Below are 15780 nucleotides of genomic sequence, written 5' to 3'. Positions count from 1 at the left end.
CGAACCTGCTGTTACGCAACGCTCTGTTCTTATCTTCTGTCTCCTTTTTATTTTGGGCACAAGTTCGCCCCAGTAAACGTTAATTTTCTCCCGTTTATTTATCGTTCTTTTAATCCCCATCGTGACATTCTGGTGGAGGCGTGGAGTACGCACCTTATGTTTCTTAACCGTAGCCCTCCGTGGACCCGTTCGGCAAGCCCCACTCCAAATCGTTGATTCGTGAAAGAGGCAGGGCCCCGGGCAAGCCAGCGTGTGCAAGGACAGCGCCCTGAGTTTGGAGACACAGAAAGACACACTCAAGCGCTCAGGACAACGCCTGAGCGCTTGAGTGTGTCTTTTAGAGCGCAGCTCTTAGGGGCCCGTTTCCAGCCTGAGCGGCGTCGGCGTCGCCGTCGGCGTAACCGGGGGGGGGGGTCACATGACCCCCTCCCCCGAGGTCACGTGACCCCCTCCCCCCCGAGGTCACGTGACCCACTCCCCCGAGGTCACGTGACCCCCCTCGAGATCACGTGACCCCCCCCCCCCCGAGGTCAAGTGATCCCATCGAGGTCACGTGACCCCCAGGTCACGTGACCCCCCCGAGGTCACGTGACCCCCTCCCCCGAGATCACGTGACCACCCGGGGTCACGTGACTACCCGCAGGTGACGTGACCCCCTTCAGTACCCTTCCCTGCTCCTCCTCAAGAGCTGCGCTCCGATTCGGCGTTACAGGGATTTGTAAACGGCTTTTTTCGGTGTTCTTTTTGTGTTTTCGTCCTTGTGTGCTGTTCTTCTCATGTCTAAATAAAACATATATTCAATTTTAATCTGGCAGAGCACTTCGGCAAAAATATTTGCATATTTGCCGAAGTTCGGCAGTTAGGATTGGCGGTCATGGGAGTCTGCTGTGGTGCTGAGTAGATGATGTGGTGTAGCGCTCTGTTGTGTATGTTCTTCCTCTGTCCTTTTCTTAAAGCGCAATCATGTTTTCTCACGTACAATACCAACTCGCCCAACAATGAGCACTTGTATATACTATTTAACGGATATGTTGTATAATGTTAGCCACAGATATGTTAGTTTAATTTAACAGATATGTTGTATAATGCTAGCCACGCTTTATTCCTGTAGAAAGAAACTAATGATGCCGATATTGCTTACAATGTTTGAAAGAAGCTTTATGTGACAACTGAATACCCCCCTCCCCCCTATAGCTTAACTTCTCCTAATCAAGTCAAACTTCATTATAACTCAGTAGCTATATAATAGCCATGTAGTACGAGTATTCTGGTTTTCTTGAATACCATTTCAGTATTCCTGCAGAGCCCCGATATTCTGGGCAAATGAATGAGGATATGCGCAAAGTTTGGCAGAGTGCTGCACAAAAATACAGCTATTTTATGGGAAAGCCTAATATTCACTTACTAGAGATTTCTCAACTTAAGAGCCGAGTGAGTTTGTTTTCAAGATCAGGGGTTGACATTAATTAAGCAGCACACATAGAAATTTACTCGTCCTCTTCAACTAGTTAAGCTGGTTGAGTGTTTTGGGCACTAACGTAGAACAAGCTTTCCCAACCATCAGAAACTGCAATGCTCTTGCCACCGTGCACTAATGAAAAGGCATCATTAATCTTTCTCTGACATGTTCCCACCTTAAGAGATATGAATAGTCGTGGCCGGTTGCATTAGGGCGAGCTGAAAACGGCAGGCTTACCGAAAAAATAGTCAGGCTTAGCTCAGCAGGCTTAGCTTGCAATACAACACCTGTGCCAAGTGTCATTGCAGATAAGCAAATGGTTGAAGCAGTGTGCTCAGCATTTCATTTTGAGATGATATCCAAAATAAATATGGACAGCTTGTGATGCAGCTGCCACTTACATACTTCTCATTTCATCGACCTATATTTGCCATGTATAATATCAATTATACCTACAGTGTGGCATCATTTATCCTAAAATATATGACTGCATGCTAACCATGTCTCATTTCTAGCATCACATAGACATTTTTTCATGTAACTATAGGCCGCGTAGTAAAGCTATGCTCGAGTTTTGAGTGAAGCGAGAAAACTTACGTTTTAACCCAATAGTGTTAATGCTCCCAAGCAGCAAAAGATCCGGCGTCCAGCGTCGGCATGTCGAGAAAACCCCTCGATGTCTTGCGCGCATAGGGAATCCCATGCAATTCCATGATAACTTGTGCACGCAAGGAATTGTAGGATCCCCCCCTCCCCACTGCTGCCCTCCCTGCCCTTGCCCCCACCTCCCCTCTCCCCCTCCAGCCCCTGCCCTCTCGCTATCCCGTCATACACTAAGGCCGAGCATAAGTGCCCCCCCCCCCCCCCGCCAATTGTTTTGTCATACAAGCAGCTGGATGCTCGATAATTGCCATACTCACCAAATTTAGACCCATGTGCCATTGCTTATGGCTGCTGAAATCTTCCTGGTGCCAAGACCTTGTGCTGAATGAGCCTGAGCCCCATGTTGCATGCCTCGTTCCCACGTTGGATGACCGACCTTCAACAGACATATTCAAACAGAACAGAATGGGTAGAAAACCACAGACTGGAAAAATCAAGGAAAGTAACTTCAAGCTACTGCTGATGTGATGTAAACGGTCAGAGTAATTTCGGAGCTCTTCTGGACCAGCTAAAAATATATTTTCTAGCAGCAAAAGGAAGTTTTGAAACACGAAAGCACATTTCCCATTCATTCTGTTGTGAATACTACATTAAGATTCATCTGTTTGCCTGTCAAAACTAGAAGACAATGCCTGCTTTCCTTTCCCACCCCTGTGTTACCACTAGTGTCAAAGTTCAGGAACAAAAATTGTGTAGTTTACTTATTCACAACAATTGCATTTCACATAAAGATTTTTATGTTTATTCTAACTTGTAAATCTAACTAGTAATATATCTGTCCGAGAAATATTACTACTTGATATGTCCGCACGGGTGTTGACAATGCTAACATCTCCATCATTTAATCCATGCACTAAATAATGTATATGTTCAAGTTTGTGTGCCATTTTAGTGCGTGAACTTTTTAGGAGACCCTGCGCTAGCAAACCACTTGGTTTTTATAATTTTACAGCTACTTAGAATCTTCAGATTATCATTTCCCAACTTCCCTGTTTATTCAAAGACATGTGGACCATATGTTTAAATGATAACTTCCCTTCTCAAGCATGTGGCTCTGCTACAGCGAAACGAGATATGCATAATCACAGTGTGAAACCTGTGGGTACCACCTCTCTGTGGTGCACAAGTGTATGGTTAAAAGCGCACCCAATGGAACTGGCTAACTAGTTTGGACAGACCACACATAATGCCGAACATTCCCAAACTTAAAAGCACCCCTATTGAAAAAGGCCAATATGAACTCGGCTTACTGGAAATATTGTATTCCAATGAAGTTGATGGAAACCAATAAAAACTTATTGTTATCCGATTAACCCAATACGCACGATGGGAATTCATATCGGAGCACAATATCCCGATATAGTATGCGGTTATTGGTATACAACAGCATATTGGAGCACAATATCCCGATATAACTTGCGGTTATTCGTATACAACATGATATCGAAGCACAATATCCCGACAGAACTTACGGTTATTGGAATAGAATACGACACCGCGTGCATATTGGTGACCGACATGGACATACTGTGCGGCCACACGATATATAAATATCGGTCGTCGATCACGGGCCCAAAGGAGAATACAATATCGCATGGATAAATCTCAGAACGAATTCCAAGTTACCAACATGAATTACGTCGGCATATACCGCGGACTGAGAGGATACGTAACACAGTATTGCTCGCCCGTGAAGCAACATGTGGATATCGGTACGCCCACATATACGACATCGCGTGAATGATATCGTAGAACAGCAAAAGTTACCATACGGCAATACGAGAGAGAACGATATTGGAGGTGGATACACACAGAACACAAACGTTCCGCGTTGCAAACACATTCACATTGATCGAAAGCGCAAGTGTACGTACGGCACACAGTACACACAGCCTCGAGCGCTTGAAATGCTAGACAACCACCAAACCATTCAGAATAACTAGCTGGGACACCCGCGAACTACCTTTCAATGAGAAAGCCCAATAACGACGTGCTCATTGGAGTGATCGTTTTCAAACAAATGTTTATTGCAGTTTTAATGCAACAAAAGTTAGGTTACCGATGTTGGAACCCAAATCGAACGCGATACGTGACAATGTCAGTTCGCACGATAAAATAATGAGGATTAATGGGCTTGACAGGTCACGTGCTTCTTACCCGCACATTTAACGATATTGACCCACCTTTCTGGGTAATCCTACGTCGTATACAAAATCCACAACCACACACGAGCACATTTCACCCACCACTCTTCGTCGCCTGTTTCGCAAGATTCACACACTGTAAAAAACGACGGGAAAAATACGTGCATTTGCGCCATCAAACGATACGTTACAGACTCGTTTTATGAGAACAGTTTCCATCGTCAACCCGCGCGCGCGAAAGCTCGAGCGCTCGAGCAGCTCGAGCTTCGGAGGCAGTTCGAACTCCGAAGGGAGGCGAGCCGAGCGAGCCGCGAGTAGCCCATCGAGCCAGACGAGCGGCTGAGCGAGCCGCCGAGTGGCCGAATCCACCGATCCAGCCAAGCCTAGCCGAGCCGCCGAGATTGCGCGATTGCGCCATTGCGCAGCGACCCAACACCTCCTGCGACCGCGACCGCGCGACCGCGCCAACCCGGCGAGACGGCGGCGATGGCGGGACCGACGGATAACATCTCGTCAAGTTCGTCGCGCACTTTGCTTGTGGGTTCCAAGTGGAACCAACGCACTTTCAATCGCTTCGAAAGGTACGTATAGACGACTTTATTACTTGCAGCATTGAGTGCTTTGGTATACACAGATCAAAGTGAACACTGGAGGACAGAAGGGAGACATGATGTTTGGAAATCGCAGCTTATTTGAACGCATGCGTCCCCTGCTGAAAGCGTCTGGCTGTGCTCTGTTGCAGACGTCATTTCGACTGCGTGTACTCTGATGTAACGTCACTCAGTGTTTACACTCAGCTAGCTATCACTCGGCTTGTTATCTCATGTGCGAAATAGACGTAGAAACCAGCGCCTCGTCTCTTTCGGATATTCAACCTCCAGCCCCCTGGCTCCCAGCGTGCTTACCGGCGCAAACCGTTCGACGTGTTGGATTCGTGGGCTCGTTCGAAGAGGCGTTGTTTAACGCTCACGAGTCGCCGAAGTGCTACTGGAGCTTCTCTTTACGAAAGTCGCGATCGACGCTGGGCTCTGAGCTCGTACTTTTTTCTTCCCTGGTAGACTAAGAGTGCCGACCATTCATCTGTGGTGCCGACTGGCGCCGTACGAAGTTGAGAAAAGCTAGCGAGTCTGTCAGATTTTCGTGACGCCGCCCAACTGCTCTGCTACCGGCTGCGCTCAACAAATAAGGTAAAAAAAAACGCACCTTCTAATTTTCAAATTTTTTTTTTGCCATGTTTCATTTCAGTCGCCGCAAAGTAAATCGCGGCCGTACGTCGGTTGACTCCCGATTACTGTCTCTACATCGTAGATTGTCTCACCACAATGGTGCCTCGTTGGTGTGATCTTATTCTGATATCGTTACATCTTGCTTTTTCATCTTGGCACACTTCTAGACGACCTACAACACGTTGCACTCCTTGTCGACATGTCGCTGGTGTTAGAGACAAATCTGAAGTCGCTGTTTGCTCACTCCTTGGTGCACATATTTCATGTTCAACATCAGGTATCTGAAGGAGGCGCCATGAAACCCTGGAGTTTGTTTAGAGGTACCTCCACATACTGTATTCAAGTGTCGTTTTGTGTGTTATAGTTTCCTACAAAACCAAATTGCACTTTGTTCGTAATATACCCTATAACTGTTTACTATAATTAAAGTTGCTATGAAACATTGGCCACGAGAGGTGACTCGGCCAACGCAGCCTGAAAATTCTTCGCATAATTTTCTTCATGGGTCATTTTGGACATTGACAAATTTTCTTGTGAATAATGAGTGTTATGCACATGTGTTCTACTTTTCGTACAGGTACTTCAGTTAGATAAACCCCAGCAAAGGCAGCAAGACAGTCTCATGGGGTCACAGCAAGGATAACTGCATTCCTGCTCGAGTCCCGAGTCTTGTCACCAAACTTCACTGAACATAATGGTACATTCCGTTTCCTTAACTTTTTCTTCTGAAATGTGTTTTTTTTATTGTTGCTTTTTTCTATTGAAAAAAGGGTAGTACAACGTTTAAAGACCCAATGTTTTTTTTTTTCGTTTTGTAAAATGTGTAGTACATCGTTTAAACACCCAAGCGTTCATAAATGGTCTCTGTACCAGACAATAGGGTGTCTTATACTCTGTTTCATACTTAGCGTGCGACGCTGTCAAAGGTACTAAAGTGGTGCGCATGAAAAAATAGAAAAAGTGTTACTCCGCGTGTTTCGTGGACGAGTGAGAAGGCTCTGCTCTGGCGATATTGACGTCTCGGTGGCCGTGGTTCGAACCCATTTTACGCGCAAAGTTTTTTGGTTTTTTTCTTCTTTTTTAGACATACTTTTTGTGCAAGATTGTGCGCATTGACGAAGTGCATATTTCAGTTCCTCCTCCTTGATTTTTATTTATAAGTCGCCGAGAGGCCAGGTTTCTACCATCTGGTCTGCCGCTTTGCAAGTGTTATTTGCCTCCAGCACCGAGTTATATTTTTCTTTCGTGCAGCGTGGAATGAGGAATCGCCCTTATAGCGGCCTTGTCCCAAAATTTATAATTAGACGTTAATTGACAATAGTTGTGGCCTGTACAGTTTATTTTGAAATAGCTGTCAAGTGTAGGAATCTCCCTCTCGGAGCACTTGCGATGCACCTTCAGGCGAATGGCGTTCTGTGTGAACTCGTCATGCTTGACGGTCCCCGTGCTCGAAACTTTCACGTTGCGAGGTCTTTGCTTCGGGGACGCCACCTTGCCAGATAGGCACTGCGCCTTGCACTTCGCGACAGTACAGGGCACACTCCAGTGTCGTTACTGGCCGTCTCCAGGACTTCACGACCGAATCCTCCGGGGAATGTGTTCTTATACTCCCGTGCACATTGGCGATCATCTGCTTGCACTCTTTCAAGATTTTCGGACAACGAATCTTCGAAAACATCCGAGCAGGAGAGGTACTTGAGCTTGATGTGTAAGACCCCATCTTCTCAAAACCAGCCAGTGCCACACAACCCGAAAACCCACAGCGGCTGCCACACGGATGAACAGGAAAACAATTTAAGGTTGTTTACATTATCTTTTCCTTTTTCTTGAAAAACATTTGTGCTCCGTTGAAATCATAACGCCGCTATCAGTTACTAGCCCCAAGGAGGCACATTTTCCGACTTTTTAAAATTCTTTTGCAGGGGACGCACTATCTTATGGGGCGAACATAGGCACGGTCAGCAATGCAAACGGGTGCGCTAGCTTTGACTGCGTTGCACTCTATGTATGAAACAGAGTATAGGATGGCTTCAGACGGGGCAACCTTTCCAGCAATTTTGGGGCTGCTGGCGGGTTGTTCCCTAGTTTTCCCTAGATCGACACGAATTGCTGAGATTGGGTCCGGCTCGAAGCGGACGAGCAACTCTGACTACTCGGAGATGTTTGAAGCGGCAGCAGCCAATCAGGAATGCAATATTTTCACGTGACACCCCTGTGGTCGTGATGATGAGAACTGAGGACTTAGTTCTGGTTTGAAATGGATCATTTTTGAAAATAAACTGTTTCAAAAAGATGAGTTAGTATTCTCAGCGCAATTTAAAGATATAAAAACATGTTTTTAGGATATAACTGTGCGTCTAAATACTGTAAGAAAAATAATATTTCATGATGATGATGGCAAGTCGTAGCAATTCCGTTGCTGCATGTGAACGCGGGCGGCCCGTGTTGCTGGTGTTGCGACATGAAGTTGCTGGGCAAAATTGTTCCGTCTGAAGCGGGCTTTAGGGAACTGAATTCAAGGGCCGTGGCGCTCTGGGTGCAAGCCCACCTGGAAACATTTTTTTTTTCTTTTTTGCCTTTTTTAGTATTTAAATAGATATATATATATATATACATATATACTTTTTTAAGTTTTAACATATAGATGCATAATTTACACACTAATTCATTTTCAGAAGCGCTTTTATTCACACTCTGTGGCTTGCAATAGCTTCTCGGTGAGCTAATGCCAGCTCTGCAAAGGGAGAGGGATCTTCCCACGCTTTGCAGGCTGTAAAGCTGTGGCTTGCACAGCTCTAGTGTGTCACACCTCGCTCACTGGCTCCATCGCGAAGCATAGGTGCTTCATGAGTCGCGCCACACCGTAAGCCCAAAAAACGGTCGGGTGACAAACCTGGGACCATTTGTCACTGCACTCAGCTATGGTATGGTGGCATGGTCGGGGCATGAAGCAGGGGTACAGCTTGGAAATGCTGATTTTCATGACATTTTAAACACATTTTTCATTACTTTTGTGTTGAGTTGTCAACATTCTAAAGGTGAGAAAGCAAGCAGCAGCGACAGCAAGAAAAGAAAAATTTAAGACCGCTTTTACCAAGAATCAATTACGAGCACTAGAAAGGCGTGGAGTGTAATTAAAACGCTTCTAAAGGTGAATTAGCGTATAAATTAAGTACTTGTGCCTCGAAAATACAAAAAAAAACAATGTAAACATAGTTATAAGGATAAAAATATACACCAGGAGGACTTAAACTAAAACTAGAGTCTGTAAGTTTGAAATTTGACACCTTAAACCACTTGGCCACCACCCAATTTTATTTCCAGGTCGTTCATCGAGGTATATGAATTTTGTTTGCAGCTGTCGGCTGCAAGAGAGATTGCCTTATTTTCATTTACTTTACTATTCCCACCAAATATGACAAGTGATAAAGAATAGAACCTCATTTGGTTGGCCGAGGCACTGTGCTTGCATCAAGGCAAACTAGCCTGTCTTGCTGGGTTCGTATTTTGTTTCATCACCTGTTTAGGATTCTGTTGTCGCTCATCAAAAGAAGAAAAAAAAAACTGACTAATTCTGACTTATTCTGGTGTGCAGGTACCCTTGGCAGTAAACTCTGCTAAATGGGGCAAAATATAGATACTTTTTTTAGCAAATATGCATCGTTTTAGCAAAATGAGCTACACTATTTGACTAACGTGAAACAGAACGAGCCTCTCCACTTGGGTCTTTTTTCATCTCTCACAGACACTATTTCCTGCTTTTTGTGGTTTGTATCAGACTTTTGTATTTTGTCCGGCCAAAGCATCTGTGTTACACTAAGACTGGGATCTTTAGGATATCTACAGGTATTCTTCGCAGCAAATGGCTTCCAATCAGGAACACGAGTTTGTTCTCGGCCACCGAGAGCAAGTATTTTCAAGGTGAGCTATTGCCCGCCTATATGAGTTTTGTATTTCATTCCTCTTGAATGCCATAACCTATGTGTAGTGGTCTTGCATTAGTATTTTGTTGTCTCTCTTCTGCAAAAACACCCAAGTTTGACTAAGACCGGGTTCTTTCTTATACATGCAGGTCTTGGTGGCAAGCACCAGCCAAACAAGGCCAGAAGTTTGCTCTTTCCCGCGCATGGCAAGTGTTTTCAAGGTGAGTGATTGACGCCTATCTGAGTTGTGCGTTTCATTTCTCACAGACACTCTATGTCCTGTCTTTATAGTGGTTTTGTGTCAGGCTTTTGTGTCTTTGTCCGGTCAAAGCATCTGTGTTAGACTAAGACTCGATTCTTTAGGATATCTGCAGGTATTCTTTGCAGCAAATGGCTGCCAATCAGGAACACGTGTTTGTTCTCGGCCACTAAGAGCAAGTATTTTCAAGGTGAGCTATTGCCCACCTATATCAGTTTTGTGTTTCATTCCTTTTGGATGCCATTTCCTATGTGTAGTGGTCTTGCACTAGTATTTTGTTGTCTCTCTTCTGCAAAAGCACCCAAGTTTAATTAAGACCGGGTTCTTTCTTATACATGCAGGTCTTGGTGGCAAGAACCAGCGAATCAAGGTCAGAAATTTGTTTTTTGCCGCGCATGGCAAGTGTTTTCAAGGTGAGTGATTGATGCCTATCTGAGTTGTTTGTTTCATTCGTCACACACACTCTATTTCCTGTCTGTATAGTGGCCTTGTTTCAGGCTTTTGTGTCTCTGTCCGGCCAAAGCATCTGTGTTAGACTAATCTTTAGGATATGTGCAGCAATTCTTGGCAACAAGTGGCTGCCAATAAGGAACACGAGTTTGTTCTCGGCCACCAAAAGCAAGTATTTTCAATGCGAGCTATTGCCCGCCTATATGAGTTTCAGCATTCATCAAGGAGCGCAAAATCAAAGCCCGGGGGTTGGCCATTGCAAAAATGTTGACTCGGAAGCGCATAGGGAGGAAGCTTTATAAAAGTATCCACCTGCTTCTACAAGACAAACCAAAACTAAAAATGTAAGTTCCATTTGAAAAAACAAACATTGTCAGCCCGAATTAACTGGGGGGCGGCACGGAGCAAACAAGCCACGGTACGAGTATGCTTGGTTCAGGCGTTTGTAGGGGTGGTAGATGACTCGGTGTTTTCTAAAAAAAATATTTTTTTTTCTAAAAGTGTGGTGGTCGAATATTCAGGGATGGGCAATGAGTGGGGATGTTAAGGTAAAAATTTCATCCACACGCCGGGATTCATGTGCCTTGTCCCCCTAGCGAGGGGGACAAGGCCTTCAAAATTTTGGGTTCGCAAAAGGGGTGCGTCAGTATTGACGTCTCATTTTACATCATGCGTCTCAATTTAAAACGCACTATAAATGACATGCCTGAGATTCGTTTGGGTGTACTTAATCTCAGCAAGTATATAGTTCTGTCTCAGAAGGGTCTAATCTGATGTTGACTGCTCCTCAGGTCTCCACCGACGATTCATCAGGACGAGACCCAACCGGGGCACTAGGGAGGAACGGCTTAAGCAAGGGAGGCTACATATACGACAGCTTCTTGCGGACAAGAAACGAAAATAGATAGATGGTGGGTGTTTCATTTGCTATGCCTTTTGGCGTGCACATTATGTTTGTTATGTTTGAAGTGTTGTCAACGACAGGAGCCGTCGGCACCTGTGCGCGAGAACCGCGAACGCAGGCCGCAACCGGTCCACGCGATGTGGTATCATCGGCGTGTGACGTCACCTAGATAGGCTGTGTGTGGACACGTAGAAAAAGAGGAGGTAGACTCGAGATGAACGAGATTCGGAAGGTAGGTACCCGTCTCGGTGACGAGCGGGTATCGTCGAAATAAACCGCTTGTTTTTTTAAGAAAACGAAGAACGAAACGTCTTGTGACTACAGAAAAGCTCAGAAGTGGGATCGAGAGGCCCCGACGTGAGAAGCCGTTCGGATTGAATGCTACAACGTAAGTAGCGCTCTACGAATTCTTGCTTTACCCGAGATCCTCGACGAGAGCTTCGTCCACGTAAATCCCGATGTCGAGAAGACGTAAACTAACGACAGGAGGACAAGGGCAGGGGACCCCACGAGAGGATGATCCGACGACCACAGATATGCTTCGCAGTGCGGAGGTGCGTGACGGACACTCCGACCACGACGATCGCCAACACGACAATTTGACGACGGAAGCCGGGGACACCGCGACGTCGAACGACCAGGGCCTAGCTCCTGACGGTGCAACGTCCGGAGTCCTTGACTTTCAAGTGCTCATGCAAGCCGCGATACGAACTGCCGTACGCGAAGCCTTGGAAGGAGCGGCCCAGCTTTTCCAAACGACGCAGTCACCACAACGCCACCCACCAACGGGGGCTTCGAGCGCCATGGACGGACGGCTGGCTACGACGAGCGCCCAGTTGGTGCCAGTATATGATCCATCATCGGACACCCAGCTTACGGTGGAAGCGTGGCTCAACAAGGTTGACAATCTTGCTGCGGCCTATGAATGGAGTGATCGACAAACGACCTGCTTTGCTCTCACTAAGCTTCACGGCGTCGCAAAGACATGGTATGACGGTTTGACCTCTGTTCAACGATCCTGGCACGAGTGGAAAGTGGAAATGAAAAAGGCCTTTCCGTCGGCATCGAGTTTTCAACACGTCTTCGGGGACATGGAGAAAAGAAAGAAAGGGCGCCACGAGACCATCGAAGCGTACTTTAATGACAAGCTGGCGAAAGCACGACGCTGCAACCTGGATGACGGGACGTGCATCGAGTACCTGATCACTGGACTAGAAGACGAAGATTTAGTGCGGTCTCTGAGCGTGCGAGATTACGCCACCCCAGACGAGCTACTTCGGTGCATGAAGCGACTGCATGACCGAGTCGATGTGATCAAGCAGACTCGGGCCAAAACCCTCCATCAACCGCCGACTGGTCAACGTCAAAATCGCGGTTTAGACAACAACGAGCCGACGACCAGGGCTCCACGAAAAAGATTCAACGAAACAGGCGAGCCACTTTGTTTTAATTGCTCGACATACGGACATTTCTCGGCTGCATGCCCGAAACCTCAGAGAAAACCAAGATGCACCAATTGTGGGAAATCTGGTCACGAGACGAGAAACTGCTTTCAAAAAAGAAACTCAACGAACACGAGTGACAAGAAACCAAATGTTCTAACCCAACAAGGTAACAAGACGTGGGACTGCATGGCGACAAACGAGAAGTATTTCATGCAGGCAATTCTAAACGACAGGCCAATCAAAGCTTTCGTCGACATGGGAAGCCAGTGCGTAACGTTACGAGAAAGCGAAGCGCAGCTGATGAACGTGACCTACGAACCGTTGAATCATCCATTCACAATCAACGGGTTTGGCTCTGGAAAAACGACGCCTTTAGGGAGTTTCCAAGCAACATTGACGGTCGACCAAGCCAAGGCCAACGTCAAGGTGTACGTGGTGCGCGACGCAGTGCAGATTGTTCCGCTGCTTGTCGGACAGCCTTTTACTGAACAACCGGATGTTACGGTGGTACGTCGCAAGAACACCCTACGTTTTTTCGAAGAGCGTGACACGTCTGATGATGAGGACGGGACTTTGGCCAATCTTAAGATACCGGTCCTGCCTCCACGACGCGTAAGCCTATGGGTCAAAGAAGCGGTCGTAATCCCTCCAAGCTACGTCGGGATTATCGCGCTCCGTTCCGGAGAAGGGACACAGAAAACCCACGGAGACATCTTTATTGATAGCAGTATCCACGAATCGCGTGGGCATTACGTCCCGACCTGTGTTTTGAGAAAAGACGAACTGGGAGAATTGTATATCCCCGTAACTAACATATCAGCTACGCCGCTGATCGTCGCTGAAAACGAACAGATCGCTAGAGGAACATGGTGCACGGAAGAAGACGCTAACACCAACCTCGACGCGTACGTAAACTACAGCGAAAGAAAGCCGACAACGTTGATTGCAGCAGAGGTCGTAAATGTCAGTCCGTCTATTTCTGACTCGCAAAAGAAAGCCCTCGTCACCCCGATAAATGACTACCGCGACTGCTTCGCTACATCCCCACCGGAATTGGGGTGCGCGAAGGCAACAAAGATGAAGGACATCGACGCGCTCAGTAGGGCTCCTGCATCGGGACCTGAAGAAATAGATATCGCAACGGGCGAGTTGCGGAAGCTGCGCCCTAAATACCGAGGCCCGTATATCGTTGTAGAAAAGGTACCTCCCGATAGGTATAAAGTGAAAGATCTACCGGAGACCCAACGGGCGCAACGTTTCTACGAAGGTGTTGCCGCTGTTGACCAGATGAAGCGCTTCACGGCCAGCGCTGAGAGTAGCACCGAGAGCAACGACGACGGCCTGTCAACGGGAGCGGAGAGCGACACAGATATAGCAGACGTAGAACCTCAGCAAGAGGTAGCGTGAGTTGGATGATCACTTCGCCGAAACGTTCCAAGTTCCAGCGCCGAGAAGACCCAGCCGGGGCGACTGGGATGGAGGATGGCCGTGTTGTCAACGACAGGAGCCGTCGGCACGTGTGCGCGAGAACCGCGAACGCAGGCCGCAACCGGTCCACGCGATGTGGTATCATCGGCGTGTGACGTCACCTAGATAGGCTGTGTGTGGACACGTAGAAGAAGAGGAGGTAGACTCGAGATGAACGAGATTCGGAAGGTAGGTACCCGTCTCGGTGACGAGCCGGTATCGTCGAAATAAACCGCTTGTTTTTTTAAGAAAACGAAGAACGAAACGTCTGTGTGACTACACAAGATTCCTGCAGAGTTTGGTTTCAACTATTGTAAAATACCGAGCATGCGCCCAGGTCGCAGAAGCGCCTACCCTCTAATTCGGAACGATCCGCAAATAAGCAAAGGGCATACCAGACACCCATCCACCTGTTTTGAGCCGTGCTCAAAATATTGAAAGAGCACATCAAGCGCCAGGTGCTGTGGCGTCTTTGCCACAATAGCGCCAGTCGCAGAGCTGACAGATCCGTGACTGGCGCAAGCCATGGCATCGCCTTTGGGAACCAGGGAATCGAGATTAAAGAAGTAGCGCAGAAATGGGAGGCGAGTGGTGAAGGTGAGCAGAGTTAACAGAAAACAAGGACGAAGGGAGTTCCGTCGCATGAGGCATCTGTGTCCCGTGCATGTAATTTTGAGTGTGCTGTAGGTGGCTACCCAAAAAAATTGTTACTTGGACGTAACTAATCGCAAACCTCTCTTGCAGTTTCCATGGCCCACAAGCAAGCCGGCGCCAGTTCGTTCTCGTTCAAAGGTGAGGATTCTAGATTTTCTAGATTGCTCTGAAGCAGCAATACTGAAGCCAGACAAGCGGTACGGCATATTTAATTGACTGGGGACGCTTTCACTGAAGCTTGTTTTGCTGCAATACACATGTGTATTGCAGCAAAACAAGCTTCAGTGAAAGCGTCCCTACTCGTTCTGAGCACCGCCAATTAAAGGTGCCGTACCGCTTGTCTGTCTGGCTTCAGTGTTGCTGTAGGCGACAAAACGTGTGCCCAGTTTTGTCACAAGAGGCATATTATGTCACGCACATGTAATTTTGAATTTATCCGGCTTAGTGTGCTGTAGGTGGCTGGTCAAAGAAATTGATCGCTAATCGCAGCTAATCGCAAATCTTTCTGGCAGTTTCCACAGCCTAAGAGCCAGCAGGTCCCAGTTTGCTTTTCTTCAAAGGTGAGAATTCCAGATTCCCGAAGCAGGAATACTGAAGCCATACGACCGGTACAGCATTTTTCATTGACGGAGCTCAGAACGACTGGGAGCTCCTGGATTGAAGCTTATTTTTCGGTAATACAAGCGGGCGACATTGACACGTGCCCAGTTACGTCGCAAGAGGATATCTATGTCCCGCGCATGTAATTTTGAATCTTTCAGACTTAGTCTACTTTACGTGGCTACTCAAAGTAACTGCTACTTGGACGCAACTAACCGCAAATCTCTCTTCCAGTTTCCACGGCCTACAAGCAAGCAAGCACCAGTTCGTTTTTCCTCAAAGGTGAGCATTCCAGATACTCTAGTTAGGTGCGAAGCAGGAATAGTGAAGCCAGACGAGCGGATACGTATATTTAATTGACCGAGCTCAGAACGACCTGTGGCAGTGGCATTGAAGCTTATTTTTCCACAATCAAACGCAGACATAATTTTGAATCTATCCGGCTTGGTGAAGGATTGCTACTTGTCGCGAACTAATCACAAATTTTTATTTATGCAGTTTCTATATGGCTACAGCTAGCAGGTGCTGTTTTCATTAAGGTGAGGATTTCACATTCTGTTTTCAAACATCAAGTTTTTGAATGAGA

The 15780-nt window shown here is 46.8% G+C and overlaps 1 protein-coding gene across 6 annotated transcripts in view; it reads right to left on the bottom strand.

Moving 5' to 3' along the window:
- LOC121837154 overlaps positions 1–15780 on the bottom strand; it is a 174513-nt gene that overhangs the window by 64920 nt on the left and 93813 nt on the right. For 5 of the 6 annotated variants that reach the window (XM_042292664.1, XM_042292658.1, XM_042292657.1 and 2 more), the window contains 2 exons: positions 2380–2498; positions 154–252 (listed from right to left, as the gene is read on the bottom strand). In XM_042292664.1, coding sequence (XP_042148598.1) covers positions 154–252; positions 2380–2394 — 114 coding nt within the window. In that variant the 5' untranslated portion in view covers positions 2395–2498. The remainder of the gene's footprint in view (positions 1–153; positions 253–2379; positions 2499–15780) is intronic. The other variant, XM_042292663.1, reaches the window with a different exon arrangement.

This window comes from Ixodes scapularis, unplaced genomic scaffold, assembly GCF_016920785.2.
Source record: "Ixodes scapularis isolate PalLabHiFi unplaced genomic scaffold, ASM1692078v2 PGA_scaffold3__209_contigs__length_174095766, whole genome shotgun sequence".
In the NCBI taxonomy this organism is placed as follows: domain Eukaryota; kingdom Metazoa; phylum Arthropoda; class Arachnida; order Ixodida; family Ixodidae; genus Ixodes; species Ixodes scapularis.
The sequence above is the reverse complement of the archived record's forward strand: the minus strand, read 5'-3'. Positions and strand labels throughout refer to the sequence as shown.